General features: G+C 34.1%; 1 protein-coding gene across 1 annotated transcript; it reads right to left on the bottom strand.

Annotated features, from left to right (window-relative positions):
* Nucleotides 1-16384: 16384 nt before the first annotated feature.
* Nucleotides 16385-17083, bottom strand: LOC147530815 (uncharacterized). The gene has a single exon (XM_086647192.1). The coding sequence runs from the start codon at nt 17081-17083 to the stop codon at nt 16385-16387; it is 699 nt and encodes a 232-aa protein (XP_086503318.1).
* Between the last annotated feature and the right edge of the window lie 421 nt (nt 17084-17504).

Below are 17504 nucleotides of genomic sequence, written 5' to 3' on the forward strand. Positions count from 1 at the left end.
CCACATCTTTGAGTTCATACAAAATTGGTAAAGAGTTAAGTTTACATATAGGAGGAACCTATTCCTCACATTCATTACACACTAGTAAGGGCTCTATTATAGGACCCACCCTAAGTTTCAAGGTTTTGCAGCCCATGATTGTTGGGCCACAAGACCTTAATAACTTCTTTAATTTGTCGGGCACTTCTCGGATAGTATCACCGGGCTGGGGTAAGAGGTTAGCTGAACCCTTGAAGATCCGTCACGTATTCCCCTAACTGGGAGGTCGGCTAGAGGAAACCAGCCCTGTAACGCCCTTGACACGAAGGGATCAGCCTCTGAGGTTTCTAAAGGAATGAGGGGGGTCCATGTAGGTTCGGTCAATGCCTTACGCCTAGAACTAGGAAGGCAAAGCGCATCATCAATCTACCAACTTAATCCCAGAATAGTAAGTAAGAGCTAGAAACAGGAGCTAGGAGCAGGAACAAGGAGCGAGGAGCAGGAACAAAGGAGCAGAGAACCAGAACTGGAGGCAGAAGCACTTGGCTGAACCTAGCTTTACTTAATAGAACATTCACCATAACAGAGGCTGTCATGCATGAACTCCTTGTTTCATGCTGATATAACAGAAGGCCATTTTTTGACATCAACATGATGGGTTTGCAATATAAGTGAAACCAAGATTGTGATATCTTATTCTCCTCATCTTTTTTATAAAAAATGGTTGCATTATACGATGAAAAGCTTTGTCAAATTTAATCAAACTATATGTTCGTATAGTAAAATGAGATTCTTAATTTTGTCACTCTATTTCCAATATGAACTCAGTGTAGGATTTTTCTTACCACGGTTCAATTATAATCCTTTAATAATCAATGGAAAATAATTCCAATACTGAAATACCAATATTTGCCATTCTTCATGAATGCGTAGATAAATTTGTTTTCACAAAGATTTACCCTTTTTGTTGACAATTAACAACTCATAAGGGAAATATCTTTTCATCCTTGGAGATTATTTACCCTAGTAATTCTTTTAGAATTTTCTAGATTTGAAGAAGTATATACACCAAACTTTACGTTTGGTAACCTCATATACAAATTGATGCTTCAATTTTATCTTAACCAAATTCTGATGGTTAAATTTTCTCTTCAAAAAATGTTCATTAACAGATTTAAATATGTCCTTATGATATATTCATACAAAACTAAACATTAGTTGTAAGAGTAATACCAATTTATTTTGGCGGTATAACTTACCTTGACCTTACCATAGAATAGATTGCATTAACATTCATATTAGTCTGCAATACTAACTATTTTTTCATTATCATTAATGTAATTCTAATATTCTTTTGATATCCTCAACTATAAAAAATCAACGGTTAGAGATAAATAAGAATATTATGTTTGAATAGACAACAAAGAAAAGTCCAAATACCTTGTAACTAACCAATTGCATATGAATTAACTTACCAATTGCATATGAATTAACTTACCAATATTTTATTTGTTTATATCTTGATCAAGGAAGTACATAATTTCTTCTTCCCTTTGATCATAGAGCAATTCGTGTTGATAATGTGTTGTGAAAAATAAAAGAGGAAAAAAGAAAGGTAATGGAAAGATAAATCAAGGGATAGTAGACAAGAAGAACAAGATTTGTATTCTTATGTTCGTAGAAGGTTTCTCTACTTTTGGTACTTTGATATATTGATCCATTGGGAACACGTCTTATTCATTAGCAATGAACCTCTTTATATAGGCCTCTAGATGAGTTACATAACCAATAGAGAGTCACATAATAATGGTGCTTGAATATAAAGTAACGGTGGAGAACTTATGCCGGTGGGAGTTACAAAGTGTGGTGGTCATCCACCATAAATCAAATATTTATAACAAAATCAAGTTATTTTATTAGTTTCAATTTTTTTTCATTAGATAATTATTAGTTTTAGCAGTTATACATTTGTAGGAAACTTTCTAACTTTTAGGTTATAGTATATTATTATTTTTATTAGTTGTGTAGTTCATGAAGTTTGATCAATAAAATTAAACATTTAGTTTAATCTTGTTAGTTTCAGGTTATAAGTCTTACACGGAGATCCAAAGATTTTTTATGAGTTTTAAAAATTTTAGACGACGATCTAATTCTTCTTCAGAGTTCTACACTACGTCAGTTGGCATCAAGAACGAGGATTCGTCTGGCTCGATATCATCTATGCGAAGATCACTTTAGAACACATCGATGGACTTTCCGAAGATGCATCTAAAGTTTGTTTAAAAAAAATATGCTCACATTATTTTTTTTCCCTATTTGTTATCAATCAATATGGAGAGTTATTATGGTAACAATTTTCCAATTTAGGTACACCCACGTAGAGATTTTGATGATTACAAGATCAATGCAGAGATACTATTCTTCGATGGGTATTTACTTATATAAGAGTTCTTTGATTGGCTAGATAAGGTCGAATGTCAAGTCAATATGTCTGCTACTATTCCAGAGCTGATAGTTAAAATCATTGCTTGTAGACCTAATGAGAGTGTCGCGGATTTGTGCGATCAATTACATTGTTTAAGAATGATACAAAGAAAGCAACCAATCTAAAGTTGGTCGTCTATGAAAGAGAACCTGATGGAGAGGTTTTTACCTCCTGATTATCAACAACACTTGTTCAGGATATATTATAACTGTAGACGAGGGTTGCGTTCAGTGGTTGAATATTACAAGAAGTTCCCAAAGTTGGCTCAAAGAAACAGTTGAGAAAAAATGTTATAATAGATCGATTTCTAAAATGGATTAAAATTTATTTTCAGAGAAAAAGTTAGGCTAGTTAAAACATAGACGATTCAAGATGCATACAACTTGGCCTTAAAAGTTAAAGTTAATTGGGAGAGGGACTATGGGAACTACAAATTTCAGAGGGAATAACAACCTCGCTTTAATATAAGAAAGGTAAAAGAAGCTCCCGGCGTTATTGTTTGAATCGCATCACGATAATAGACAGACAATTGTGTGTGACCTAATAAAGTCTTCAGTCCAATCTGAAAAGTTCAGTGATTCCTATGCATAAGTCACGAACATGATATATCAAGGAAGTACCAATCACGATAACATTCAAGTCAATCAGGAAACTCGAGGCGATTTTTTTCGAAGTGGAGGAAACTGATGCAGTGAGATTTCCAGAAGTTCTTTTTAAAATCTTTGACGATCTAATTCTTTTTGGAATTTTTCGCTGCATCACTTAGATTATTTTTTTTAACTTTAATGCCTAACAGATCATTGATGAGGGCAGTTACAATACTATCCCTTGTATGATTTACCTACATAATAAATATTCGTAATGTATCTATGTCATGATACCCATATTGTTTTTAAAAGTCCATCCACAATTATTTATATAATATCTAAAATTGGTTTCTCAAAAAAAAAAAATCTAAAATTAATAATATAATATCTAGATTTTCTATACCGGCTTAAGCCCAAATTTGTGACAATATATTGAAATCTTTGCATCTCAGTTTTTCTTTTATTTTTGGAGCTAGGTCTCCAATTGAATCTATGTTCAATCAATTATAGGCACGGTAATAACACTGAGTCTAATGACCCGTTGAAACCATTGGAGTCAGGTTAACTTGATCAAATTTCAAGATTTTGTCATATATTCTCTTCTCATATTCATGTTTATTCTTTCTATATTTTCAATTATCAAGTATCTGAACTAATTTTCTATCTTGTAAATATTGATAGCAAATCACCCATGTCATTTTTGGCGCGCGGGGATCACGTGAGAATGAAGTGTAATTTCTGTGAATCATAATCCTGTTTATTGTTGGTTTTTGGTATAGGAAGAGCACTATTTAGTAAAGGCAGTGCGTTAGAAAAGTTCATTTATGTATTTGCTCTTCCTTTACCAAATTAGTTTAAGGAGGGTGTTATAAGGATCATTTAATAAATAGTGCCAAAATAGAAGGACTTGGATAAAAATTAATAATAAATCTAATATTTTATTCACTTGTAGTTTCCCTCACATAAACAACCAAAACCCTAATATCGTCACTACTATCAACATCACCATTAGTATTAAAAAACTTGCAAAGTTTACCATCACTATAATCTTAGTTTCGAGTTTTTAATGGTGCCTCAAGATCTCATGGATGAGGAACCACCGTTAATGAAGGAGGCAACCTACATCAAGAAATAAGATTCCTTTGACTTAAACGTAGACATCGACTTAAACGAAACCATATACTTAAACGAAGTTATCGACTTAAACAAAGACATTTATAATGAAGATAATATGTCTCATGTAAAGAAATATCATTTTCTTGTCTTTCTCTATGATTGAACAAACGTTTTAGGGTTTTAGGTCGTTTTTTTCGTAAAGAATTTTCGGTTGGATCGACGGAAAAAAAAAACAAATTTCGGTCATAACGGCTGAAAAAGATGACAAATTTCGGTTGGGTCGATTGAAAAAGATAACGAATTTCGGCCGGTTCCGCTGAAAATAGTAATAAATTTCGGCTGAGCTGGCTGAAATTAGTCTGTTTTTTCAACCGGTTTGGCCGAATTTTTTAAAATTTTCAGTTGGTATTCATGAATTTTTATTTATGCTAAGCGAAATTTCTTTTATGTAAATGTCGATTATATATTTTACGAGTTACATCATTGTTTGTATTCTTCGTTGCAATATTGATACTGGAAATCTTCAAAAGTTACTTTAATGAGTGTTAAAACCCTAAAAATCTATGGGAAATCAAGCAATAACAAGAATTACAAACTCTCTATGGAGATGGGTGTTGTGTTAGTCATCTAGGGTTTAGGTTTCTATCTCTGTATCTCTCTTTTTGATAGAATCAAACAGATTTAGGGCTTTTGTTCTTTTCAGGATGTTCATCTCTCTTCTCTCTCTTTGATTTGATCGAAGGTTTTAGGTCGAGCAGGATTCTCTCTTATCTCTCGAAAGCTTTTAATCGAACAGGAGGATACTCTCTTCTCTCTCTTTTGGTCCAAAATAGTTTGATGGGAGGGACCAAAGTATAAATTTGGGATATTTAAAAAAAATAATGTTTATCCCTCCCTATTCTAAAAAGGGTGCTCTCCCTATCTAATGCTCTGCCTTTGCTAAAAAATGCTCTTCCTATACCAAAACCCTTATTGTTTGGCTCGTGGAAAGGGGGAGTCCTATACATGGAGGAATAGAATTCCCCCAAAATGGGAAATAGCAAACACAAGGAAGGGGATGGGTATGTGATTCCCATTCCTGGGAATGATTTGTTTTAATATTTATGGATAAAATTATCCTCAATCAAATATTAGAATCACTAACATTAAAATAGTCTTTCACATAATATCACAACTAAAAAAAGAGTCCATGGGTATATAGACCAAAATCAAATTGTTAATAGGTTTATAGACCACTCTTCTTAGATTATGGATTTTTGATCCTTTTACAAAAAGGGCATAAAGTACGTGTAATTTATGCCGTATTACCGAATGTATCCCAAATCCAAAAAACCCCGGGATATTTGAATTTCCGAGGGTTTTAGGAAACTTTCCCAAAACCCGTGGGCATGATTTGAGGAGAATCAATACAAGCCGAAACAGAAAGTGGATGTAACAATTCATCCCGACAGTTTCTCTCTCTAAAATTCTCGATTTGGGTTTTAAACCAAATCCTCCGAAGATCTCGTTCAGAAACCCTAAATAGATCGTCTAACCCAGAAAGTTTGCATCCTTTCATCTTCTCCATTCATCTTTTTCATTGAAGAACCTCTTCAGGTGAAAAGGTAAGCTGGTTCATAAAACCCTATTCGTTATGAAATCGATTTAAACCGAAACGTGAGGTTCTTTTCGTTGAAATCATTATAAATAGTTGTTGCATGTCATTTTAACTTACTATTGAAGAGCATTTGTTGATTTTGGTAAAGATTTCTCTGTAAATAGGAAGTTTCTTTTCGGTTTAATGGAGATTCAAACATATTTAGGGTTTTTTTTTTCGTTCTTATTTTTAAAAAAAGGGTACAAAATCGATTTTGTTTCATGAAACAAAAGATCTTTAGATGTTTCTGGAGATACTATCGACATTAAAATCTTTAGTTTTACTTGAAAAACCTAAATCTTCTTTCTAAACTTTTATTTCTGTTTCATAATAAGATAACTTTGTGTTAAAAAAAACATATAATTTATGGAAAATGGAACCATTATTTTTTATTTAAGGTTTAATGAAATTTTTGATATTGGTTTAGGGTTTAATGAAAAGGTTGTTTATTGCAGCAAAAGGTCTTATATGGCACCTAAAGGTAAATCTAAATCGAAAGTTACTGAAGAAACAAGCACATTAAGAAGGAGTCCAATGAAGAGAAAGGCCACTGTTGAAGAAGAAGTTGTGAAGAAGAAATCAAAAACTAAAGAAACATCAGTATCTGAGGTAATGTATTTGGAAGATGATATAATTTATGACTATTTTGAAGCTACATTGATAAATTATGATTAATTTACTTATATGGTTGATCTTTTAACAGTTTATGGCTTGTTGTATATACAAATTTGTAATATACATTGAAATATTCATTCTGTATATAGAATTTTCCATACTGTTAGGTAAAGTATTTGTACTTTACATGATTTATGTTATAGTTTACATTTGTGTTTTTTTTTTAATATTTTGCAGGCTGTTGGTAGTTCTAAATGTTTGAAGTTGAAGGACAAAGGAAGCTCTAATAGGTGGGTTGATATAGTAGGGGAACATAAATTAATACCGGAGCAAAAGACATCGGCATTATTCAGATACACCCTCAGCAAACTAATTGAGTTGATAAATAGCATCCGTTCCTATATGACGGAAGAAATGAAGGAGGAGATAAGCAAAACTCCTTTCAGTCAATTGTTTGATGCTATGGCAGAAGGTACAATATTAAGGGAGAATTACACTAGTCGTCCAACAATCGCCATTTTGGATGTTCTTTGTCGATATAAAAAATCGACAAAGAAATTTGTTATTGGGGGTATTGAGATAGAATTCAAACCTGAAGATGTATCATTGTTGTTGGGAATGCCAATGGAGGGTTCAGAATATGAGGCATTCCCTAAGAAAAATGATCTAGATCCTATGAAGTGTGCGTTCTTGACCAAGTATTTCAAGGAAACACTTGAAGCATCAAGAAACAAAAATATGGGTCTTTCAAGTGCTGTTGTTGGAAATGCACTTCAGAAATGCGTGAGGAACAGTGAACCAGCAATAGAATTTGTTGGTCTTCTAATTATGATGTTTTCGGCGAGCTTCCTGTTTGCAACTTTGGCTGGTTTCACTGTATTGCCTAGCATTTATAAGAACATCCAGTCTAGAAGAGCAATCAACAGGGTGTCATGGCCAAGAGCCATACACTCATATATGATGGAAACGATCGACAAACATTCTGAAGACCCAACCAAAGCATCTGGTTGTTTGTTACTGTTGCCTGTGAGTAAATTTTTTACAACCCTCTGTTATATAAATTGCATATTATTTCATATAAAGTATGAATAATTTACATATCTTTTTTTCCTTTAGTTCTGGGTGTGCATGCATACTAATCTGTATCCGAAAAATGCACTGAATGCAACAAGATACCCAAGGTTCTTGAGGTGGTCTGTGGATGGATTTAGAAATGGGATGGAAAAAGATCTAGCTGCACTTGTACCTGAGGAGGTAAAATCAACTTTTTATCTGTACTTTCATTGATTGAAATTTAAATTCTTTACAAATATGTAATACTTGTTTAAAAAGTATATGTAATTTATAATAAATTATATATACTTTCATAACGTTGTTGAATTCATTTACAGAACACTCTGTTATTTATGTAAATTTATACATACAGGTTTATGAGGATGTTGTGGATGATGTCAGTGAAGAAGAGAAGGAACTGTTAAAGTTTACTGAAAAGGTAGTTGTGGAAATACCTTTTGAAGAACAGTTGAATAACTTGGAGATTATGGAAGCCCTGAGTAGAGAAGTGAATAAACAAAAAGAAGAATTAAAGAAAAAGGATGAGGAGATTGAAAGTTTGAGAAATGAAGTAACACAACTGAAGTTACTTTTACAGTCTGAACAGAGGGATGGATCATTGATTCATGATGATTATAATGAAGGAAGTGGTGGAGTTAATGTGGACCAGAAGGAGGAGGAAAATAATGTTGGGGAGAAAGATAATGTCAATGATGAGAAGATTGATGGAGTACAACCGGATGATAAGGTTCAGGAAGAAGAAAATGTTGAAGAACAACAACAGGAAGGTCAGTAATTATAAATACTTATACTGAATTTATTTATAATTGATAGTAAATTATGCATACTTTACAATACATTTATATTCACAGGAGAAAATGATATATACTGTTTTGTAAAATTTATGACAAATGATTTTTTTACACATGGTTTATGTTGTCAGATGATGATGGAAACGTGCCATGCACAACCATTGTGTTGGTGCATAATGAGGAAGAGCAGAATTATAGTTCAACTCCCAACTTTGATTTGGGAATAGATTTCACAAATGCACCCGACTTCACCGACGTTGTTCAAGTTGCAAAAACCTATCAAGAGAATGCTGAAACAGATAGTCTCATAGATGATGACTTTGTCCAGACAACTCCAACCACAGTAAAGAAGAAGAGAACAAAATCAAAAGCTGTTAAGGGGGGATCGGACAAAACAGTTGATCCGGTTGAAACACCAAAATAGAATTCTCTTATTAAGAGAATAAAACAAGCTCCCAGAACAAGGAAACTCACTGAAAAGGCCGAGCCAAAAGAAAAGGCCGAGAAAGAAAAAAAAAAGGAGATTGCGAAAAAGGAAGTTGTGAATGTTGATGAATTGGATAAAAATGGGAAGGGAGTTTCGATTGATGATGATGAACCACTTAGCAACTGGAAGAAGAGCAAAGTTTGGAAGAAAGTGAAAGACAATGAGAAGGGTCTGCTTGAGGAGTTTAACCAAGGAGTGAAGATGAAGTAATGAATTAGAAGTTTAATACTTGTCTTTGACTATGTTATGAAATGTTTTGTTGTTTGTGTTACATTATGATGATTGTAACAAACATAATCTGTTATCTCTAATATAATATAAATATTTTGCTATAAATTCATTTTTTAAACTAACAACAATTAACATGCAGAACAATTGTATGGGAATCAAATCTTACAAGTGATGTTAGATGAAGAGAGGTGAATTGGCTTATGATGAACTGTGAAACCGATGCTCAGCTTATAAATTGGTGGTCAAAGCATCTATCTTCCAAAGTTTTAAAAGGGGCTGGACAAGTGTTCGTTCTCGCTTCTGAATTATGGGTAAGTTTTAATTACAGAATTCATAATTTCATAATATAAAAGTTTTTATCTGAATACATTACATTTTTTGTAAAGATGAAAGGTTTAGAATGATTAGAAAATTATGTATAATTTATTCAGAACATGTGTATTGTCTGTCATAAATTATAAATACTGTATTGAAAAGTCTTCATATTGACTGATACAGTCTGGTGTTTTTATTTGACAGACAATGATAAATTGCAAGTCAGCTCAGTCAAACATAGACCCCCACCTATCAGATCGGTTAATAAATGAGGCTGAAAGAGGGCTTATATCTTATATAGTTGCTCCAATGTGTCATTCGATGAGTACAGATGTCAGTAGGGGTATTCATTGGACTTTGTTAGTATTTGATTACTTTGATCAGTCTTGGACCCATTACAACTCGTTGTTCTTTGACACAAAGCTCCGTAAACAATATGAAGAAAATGCTGCAAGATATGGACAATACATATTAGATGTGCTTCACAAAACTAAATATGTGAGTCCTGAATTTAAGAAAAAATGTAAGATTTCGAAGACGCCGTATGATCATCAACAAGGAGAAAAGTAAGTACATAATATTTCACACTTTTGTGATTACTGTAATGCATACAGATAGTTATATAGTTTATAAATTATTTTGTGGTTTCATATTAATTGTTATATCAATGATTGACAGTGCGGATTGTGGACTATTTGTTATGCTTCATATGGATTTAGAATTTATGAAACATTACAAATGGGGAGTACCGGATGAATACCTTGCGCACGATTGGATTGAATTAGCTCAGCGTAGAAGAGCGGAAGTGACGTACGAGCTATTGTATGAAACCAGAGATTTGTGGAAAAAAACTTTAATATAGTTTAAATTAAAGTATGGTTTTATTTTTTGGATTTCCTTAAAAATAGTTGTAATGAATTATATTTGACAGTTTGAAGTATAAAATATCTGGATGGGAACTGTAATTTTTAATTAAAATATCATATTTGTTGAAAATATGTCTGAAATTTATCAAGTTTCTTCCTTTAATTTATGATACAAACATGAATAACGTGTTGATAAATAACGTGTTATGTACTACACATGTAAAAAAAATGAAATAAAGTACGGACAACATGGAACAAAGTATGAAACTTTAACAATAAATAACAGTCAATTTATGAAACAAAACAAGAACTTTTAAACAGAACAATTATGTAACTTTAAAGTCTGTACAAACTTTAACTAATTTGCACCAAATACATCAATTGTACTGTATTTGGTGTAATTGGTGTTCTTAAATATTAACCACATATGTTAGGCAAGGTTCATACCAAAACCGCTAAAGTATACCCTTTTGATAGAGAATAAAAATAGAATAGTGAAACAAAACGTAGGAAAAAAAGATTGAATATTTGAAAATTATGTGGATTGAAAGTGTAATGTAACATATTTAAATACATCAAATGTTTGCCCTACATGTTTTGCGATTGTGGTAAGAAGGTTGCTTACACCTACCACATATCCTTAATTTTCTTGGCATATTTCCCGAGCTCTCGATCCGTACTGTTCTTGGACGACCTGGTCTACGACGAATCAACGGTGGGAGAATTTTGGTAGCTTCATCAAAAGTCCTTGGTTCATCAACATTGGATATAGGCATTATATGTTCCTGGTAAGTCTTCACATAAGACTCCGTTGTCCAAATAGGATCGTAAAAACAATCTTGTTGGTCTTCAGACAAGCTTTTAATACACAACATTGCGTGTTCACAAGGAACACCATCAACTTGCCACCTTCTACAAGTACAAGAAATCTGTAGAAGATTAACACAATGAGAAGGTTCTGAGTAAACCTCGAATATAAATGGGGCTGCCTGGGCAATATTACAAGTTGCAACACTATCATATTTTGCTTTCAACAGATCAGTGATGGTTGGACACAAGAATGTCGTCCATTTTTTAGACAATTCGCGTGCTGTGTTCATTTTGTTCATTATATGAATACGAATTGCCTCCAACATTGCTGTAATTGGTAGTCCACGAGCATGACGAATCTGATTGTTAAAGGATTCTGACAGTTGAGATGATATCGCTGTGTATCTGTATAAAACAAAAGTATGTAAATTTTATTATATTTTATTATAAAATGAAAATTATTTTTATAAAGAATAAATACTGTACAGAAAAGATGTATAACTGCTTTGCCAAGTATATGTAATTTGCGTAACAAAGTCAGTACTTTATACGGTAAAGTACATAATGTGCTAAAAAAAAATCAATATAGATAATGAAATGAATAGAGTATTTTATCTGATCGTACCTTATACCGGGAAAGAAAGCATCTGCCCAAGAAGAAGGGTCTAAGGATTGAAAAAATGCAGCAACTTTTGAACCACCCATCTGTATCATCTGGTTAATAGTTGCGTGATATTCAGACTCGGGAAGAGCTCTAGCAGCCTTGAAAATTAATGTTTGGAAGAATTTTGATTTTCTAGCACCATTTGCCAATCTTAAATTCAGATTGTTCCTCAGATGCCAAACACAAAACGAATGGTGTGCTGTCGGAAAAATGTTCTTAACACCGTTGATTATACCGTTGTGACGGTCTGAAATAAAGATATAAGTCTTTTCCATATTCAGAGCATTGCGCAAATGCCTTAGAAACCAGTCCCAATTTTGATCATTCTCAACATCAACCACAGAATATGCTAACGGAAATAGACCCGTAATTTGAAAATATTTGAGTGAAAGTACTCTATATTTAAATATTTATCAAGGATACCACTGTAAAGTTTTCATAATTTATGGTATATTTAAAGTAATGTACATAAATATAAAGTATGAAAATCTAAAAAAGCATATATATTTTTATGTAAAGTATTCATAATTTATTGTAAATATATAGTATTGTACACAGAAAAATGTAATATGATGTTGAAAAAAGTGGATACTTTTTATATTAAGTTGGATAAATTTAATAATGTTCAGAATTTACCATTGTTACCGTCTTTAGCCACAGCAGCCAGTATGCACCCGTTAAAACGAGTTTTGCAAAAAGTCCCATCAACATATAAAACTGGTCGACAATATTGGAAGCCAACTATACAAGCATGTGGTGCAATGAAAATTCTTTTAAATCTCCGAGACACCTCGTCAACTTCAAGTTGTACTATGCTGTTTGGGTTGGTACGTGAAAAGGCATCAGCATACCATCTAAGTTTTGCATAGGAATCTCCTTCTTGACAAAATGCTTCATTCATTGCTATTTTCTTCCCCTCGTAAGTGTAGTAATATGGAAGTTGGACAGCGTAATCTTTCAAGAAATCTTTCTTCAGACTTGCTGTGGAACGATCTGGACTTCTTGTAACCTCATCTAAAATAAGTTTCCCAACAAATGAACTGTTTATTTTTGGTTTCTTGTTCTTCTTAATGAAATCTTCACAGTCATGTTTCATTTCCATGTTTTTCAAAATAAACATAGATTCGCATTTCAATGGAGCACATCCATGTACTCTCCATTTGCAATCTTCAACAGGACATACAGCAGTTACCCGCTTCGAATCATTTTTAATAAATTTAAAATCATGGCCAGTATTTATATTATATTGCCGAAGAGCAAATCGAAAGGCTTTAGCACCCCCGGGAAATAATTGACCAGGTTCAGTAAACATTTTATCCCAACCATCGGATTTTAGTATCGTCTTCTTGCTTTGTAGTGATGAATCTGCTTGAATCTCCATCTGTTCTGTAAAACATAATATTAAATAATTTGATATTGATTTTATAATTATGGATATTTTTCAATACAGACAAATTGTTAAGCTACGTAAACAATTCAAATTGTACAGAACAAATTACGTTCTTTGTTCTGTATGTATGATAATAGCAGTCAATTGTAAAAAAAGTACGCATACTTTGTAGCATGTAAAACTATAATTTATACATATTACAAATTTTTTTACTACACTATGTCAGAAAGTATGTATAATTTGTAACAAATTTTATATATGTACATGTAATTTACAACACCATATTAGTAAAAAGTATAACTAATGTAACATAAAGTATACATAATTTATACTACATACAAAGTGTTTTCCATACGGATCTGAGATTAACTAACTGGAATCTAATACCCATCATTATCTGTACTATCAGTTCAATTTGATCTGAAGATAATCAAAGATGTGAAACATCTAAATATTTGAATGAAACATCAGATCTAGATTTCATGGATTCAATAAAAATGAAACAGAAATATCAAATACATGAAAGAACACTTTAATTATAGAAGATTACAGCAAAAATACAGATTCATATGAAATGATACGAAAAAGATGAACATTTGATATTTATCAAATCTTCAATATGAATCGTTAAACTATAAGCCAATATAAATAAGATTTTAAACCTGAATAGTTGTGGTTAGAATAAAGATATAATCAGTAAAAACCCTAAATCACAATGGAGGTTGTGATGATAGCTCTTGATTGAATACTAATCAATGGAGTTTTTTACAGCTGGGCGAGAGTTTAATGAATGTTTAATGAAGATTTCATTTTTAGAGAGATAGTGGGAAAGTTTCTGGATTTCGGTTACGGAATTATAGAGAGAGAGTTGTTAGTTACATAAAAAACGTGATTGGAGAGAGAAAGTTGAGATAAATATGGAGAGAAATCTAATACGGTTTAGAATGAAAATCACGATTAGATATTAAAAGAAGGTTACTATAGGTATTACATATATAATAAGTATTATATGGATTTGTGAAATCTCTCTAGATGACACTAAAAGGACCAGATATCTATTATGATTATTATTTAGGTTTTCAAATCCTTTTTAGGATTATAGAGGATTAAATCTCCTATTAGGACCCTATTTTTGGTCTATAGACTCAAAAATTTCTCATAAAAAGAAACTAAAATGATTAAAAACCAAGGGTTTTAGCTACCACTGTAGCATCTCTCTCTCTCTCTCTCTCTCTCTCGCTTGAACGTTACTCTCTATAGTTTTTTCTTTCTCTCTTGTTCTTTGTCCACTCCAATTGATTTCATAATGTTTAAAAAGTAAAAAAAAAAAATAGCCTAGATCTTTATTTACTTTAAATAAAGTGTTGAATACTACTTAAAATGGTTTATGTCGTTACTAATTCAAAAATGTAAATTTGAGTAGGTACCACTGATTAAAATATATAACAAAGTTCACGTATAATTTATGTAGTTTAAGTAAAAAGATATACTGTAACAAACTTTTTACAAAAATTTACAATCCGACACTTTACGAACCAAACACGAAGTTAAGAATCTATCAGGTATCGAATTTCTATTCCCGTTCAAACCAAACATCAAACTAAAATAATCTGATTCTCAAGAATCGCGTTACGAATATGTGATTCCCATGAATCACATTCCATCCCGCGCGCCAAACACGACCCCATAGTTTTACTACTATCATTGTTTTGTATCAGTTTCTATCACATTTTGACAAAATCACTTGGGTACTTCACAAGATTCTTTGATATTTGTCTAGCATCATTGTAGTAGTTGAGATAATTGGCAGAAACAATAGCAACACAATTAATATTGACTTAAATGTGGTTCAGATGAACCGGTTAATTAAAATAGTACAGACTGTCTTGCAGTTGTCTGGAAAGATTATAAATTCTTCATCTACCGAAATGAAGTGGATCTTAATGAATATCAAGAGTTGGGTGTGGCATTATTAAAGATTTGGTTTTGGGTTGCTTTCTGATGTAATTCCACTTCTTCCATATTTTCCAAATATGAACTTATCACATGCGATTTACCAGCACACTCCTTCAGTTAAAGTAATTACATAATTTCCTTTGGGAACTTCCATCAGTGAAACATAGACGCGATCTATGGGCTCTCGGACAGCCCCAATACGAGGGGCGCAATGACAGAAGGATATCCAAGAGTAAAATGAAGGGGCGCCTATAGACGTATCCAAGGGATATATAGACCAAGCAACTTTCATGCAGAGAGGGAGGCCCATGGCTACGCCTGACCTACCCGAGGATCTTCCTTGCCTACTGATATGTAGACAATAGTTATGCCGAGGGATGATGATGGCAAAATTTCCAAAAGAGATTGGTGTGCTTGGGTGAAGGAATCATAAATCCACCGATTCAAGAGTCTATCAAATTCATGATTTAAGGGATTTACTAGTGCAAATGATTTTTTTTGTTCGGTAACTAATAAGAATCCTATGATTTATAATTATTTGAATGTTTTTTGAAAATCTCTTCTTTAAATAAATTTTGTTACGAAGAAATCATATTTGGAAAAATGTTATTTCCAAAATTTTTTTTTTTTCAAAGTTGTCCGTCTTTTATAAAAATTGTTTCTTAAAAGAAACGACCACTGGTCGTGGCTTTCGCTACCAGAGCTGGTTTCGTCGGCTTGAGCTCGACTAGTTTCACTAGGACTTCTCCTTAGACCTCTGGTCGTGGCTTTCGCTATCAGAGCTGGTTTCGTCGGCTTGAGCTCGACTAGTTTCACTAGGACTTCTCCTTATACCCCCGGTCACCTTTGCCCGGGCTGTAGTTTAACTAGGACTTTTCCTTGGGGATCCTCAGGGACCACGTTTTACTCGAGTAAAGAGTTTAAGTTTAACTAGGACTTCTCCTTGCGTGGCCTCGGGTCGCAGCCGTAGCTACCGGAGCTACTTCATTTGCCGGCTTGAGCCGATCAGTTTGACTAGGACTTCTCCTTGGGACCTTGGTGAAGGGTCAGTTTTACTCGAGTAAAGTTCAGTTTAACTAGGACTGCTCCTTAGGACCCTCGGTCGTTGCTCTCGCTAGCAGGGTTGTTTTTAAATTAGGGCCCTTGGTCGTTGCTCTCGGTACCAAGGCTACCTTTAGGTCCCTTGATCGTGGCTTTCGCTGTCAGGGCTACCTGCTCGATTCAGAGCGAGATGAGTTTAACCAGGACTCCTCCTTTTATAACGTTTTTGTTAAAAATATTTTATTTTGTTAGGTAAAATGTGTAGCTAGTAATGCTACTTCTTTTGCCTAATGGATTTATTTGAAGGAAAGTAGATTAGGGGTAGTGATTACCTGGGTCTTTCAGATCTGCATGTCTGCCGTGGGGTCATCGTAGAACACTTTGTCTCCTCCGACTATGGTCGGGTTGAATGCTTCTTCCTCGCAGCCTTGGGCGGAAATAAGGTAACATTCCTGGGCTATTTTCTGGTCTCCTCTGATCGTCCCTATGAGATTCGTTCCCGGAACTGAGAATTTCATCATGAGGTGGTTGATAGAAACTATTACTCCTGACTCCCTTAGGAAATTCCTGCCCAATATGATGTTATAGACGTACATCTTATCGACAATGGCGAAGTTTAGCATTGTCGTTTTTGCCAATTCTCCTTCACCGATTAGTACTGGCATGGTTGCTATTCCATCTGTTTCGACCTGGTTGTCGCCGAACCCTGTCAAGCAAGATTTATAAGATGTGAGGTGGTGCAGACTTACCCCGAGTTTTTGGAAGCATGTCCGACTCATGACTTCTGTCGAGCTTCCTGTATGGACCAGGATGCGTCCTACTCTCCAATTAGCCACTACAACCGTTATTACCAATGGATCCGCGTGTGGAGTTATTACCCCAACTAGATCGTCGTCAGTAAAGACGATGGGTGGAGTTTCCATGGCAGGTTTGATTAGCAGGACTGGCGGGTTCTTCGCCTTGTTGGCATATCTACGCTGCTCCCCTTTAGTTGCTCCGCCAAGGGTTGGTCCTCCTGCTATGGTGTTGATATTTCCCATTACTCCGGTTGGTACCTCCAGTCCTTTGTTTGCCTTTTTGAACGTCAGGCCCTGCTCATTGGTTTCCGGTCCCGATCCAATTCCTGTCCTGTTTACTGGCCTTTTTTCCAGTATTCGTAGGGTCGCTGCTCTTTCTGGATGTACTTATTCAGTTCTCCCTTTCTTACCATCTCTTCGATAAGATTTTTGAGGTGCCGACAATTATCGGTCTTGTGGCCGTAGCCCCTATGGAAGGCACACCATGCAGTCATATCTCTAGGCCCGAACACCTCCCGATCGTCATTGGGTTTAGGCAGTTCGGCCTTGCTTTTTGCTATCAATACCTGCAAGAGTTTCTCCCTCCCTTTCATCAGTGGGGTATAGGTTGCGAAGTCAGCCCTAGGTCTCCTGCCTCGTTCTCGGTCCCTGGGTGGCCTGACTT

The sequence above is a fragment of the Eschscholzia californica genome, unplaced genomic scaffold, assembly GCF_041429995.1.
Source record: "Eschscholzia californica isolate CP2 unplaced genomic scaffold, dmEscCali1.0.p SCAF_6, whole genome shotgun sequence".
Taxonomy (NCBI): Eukaryota; Viridiplantae; Streptophyta; class Magnoliopsida; order Ranunculales; family Papaveraceae; genus Eschscholzia; species Eschscholzia californica.

What these genes read in the sequence shown, in the direction of transcription:
- LOC147530815 (XM_086647192.1), bottom strand. Translation starts at nt 17,083, where the DNA reads ATGGGAAATATCAACACCATAGCAGGAGGACCAACCCTTGGCGGAGCA.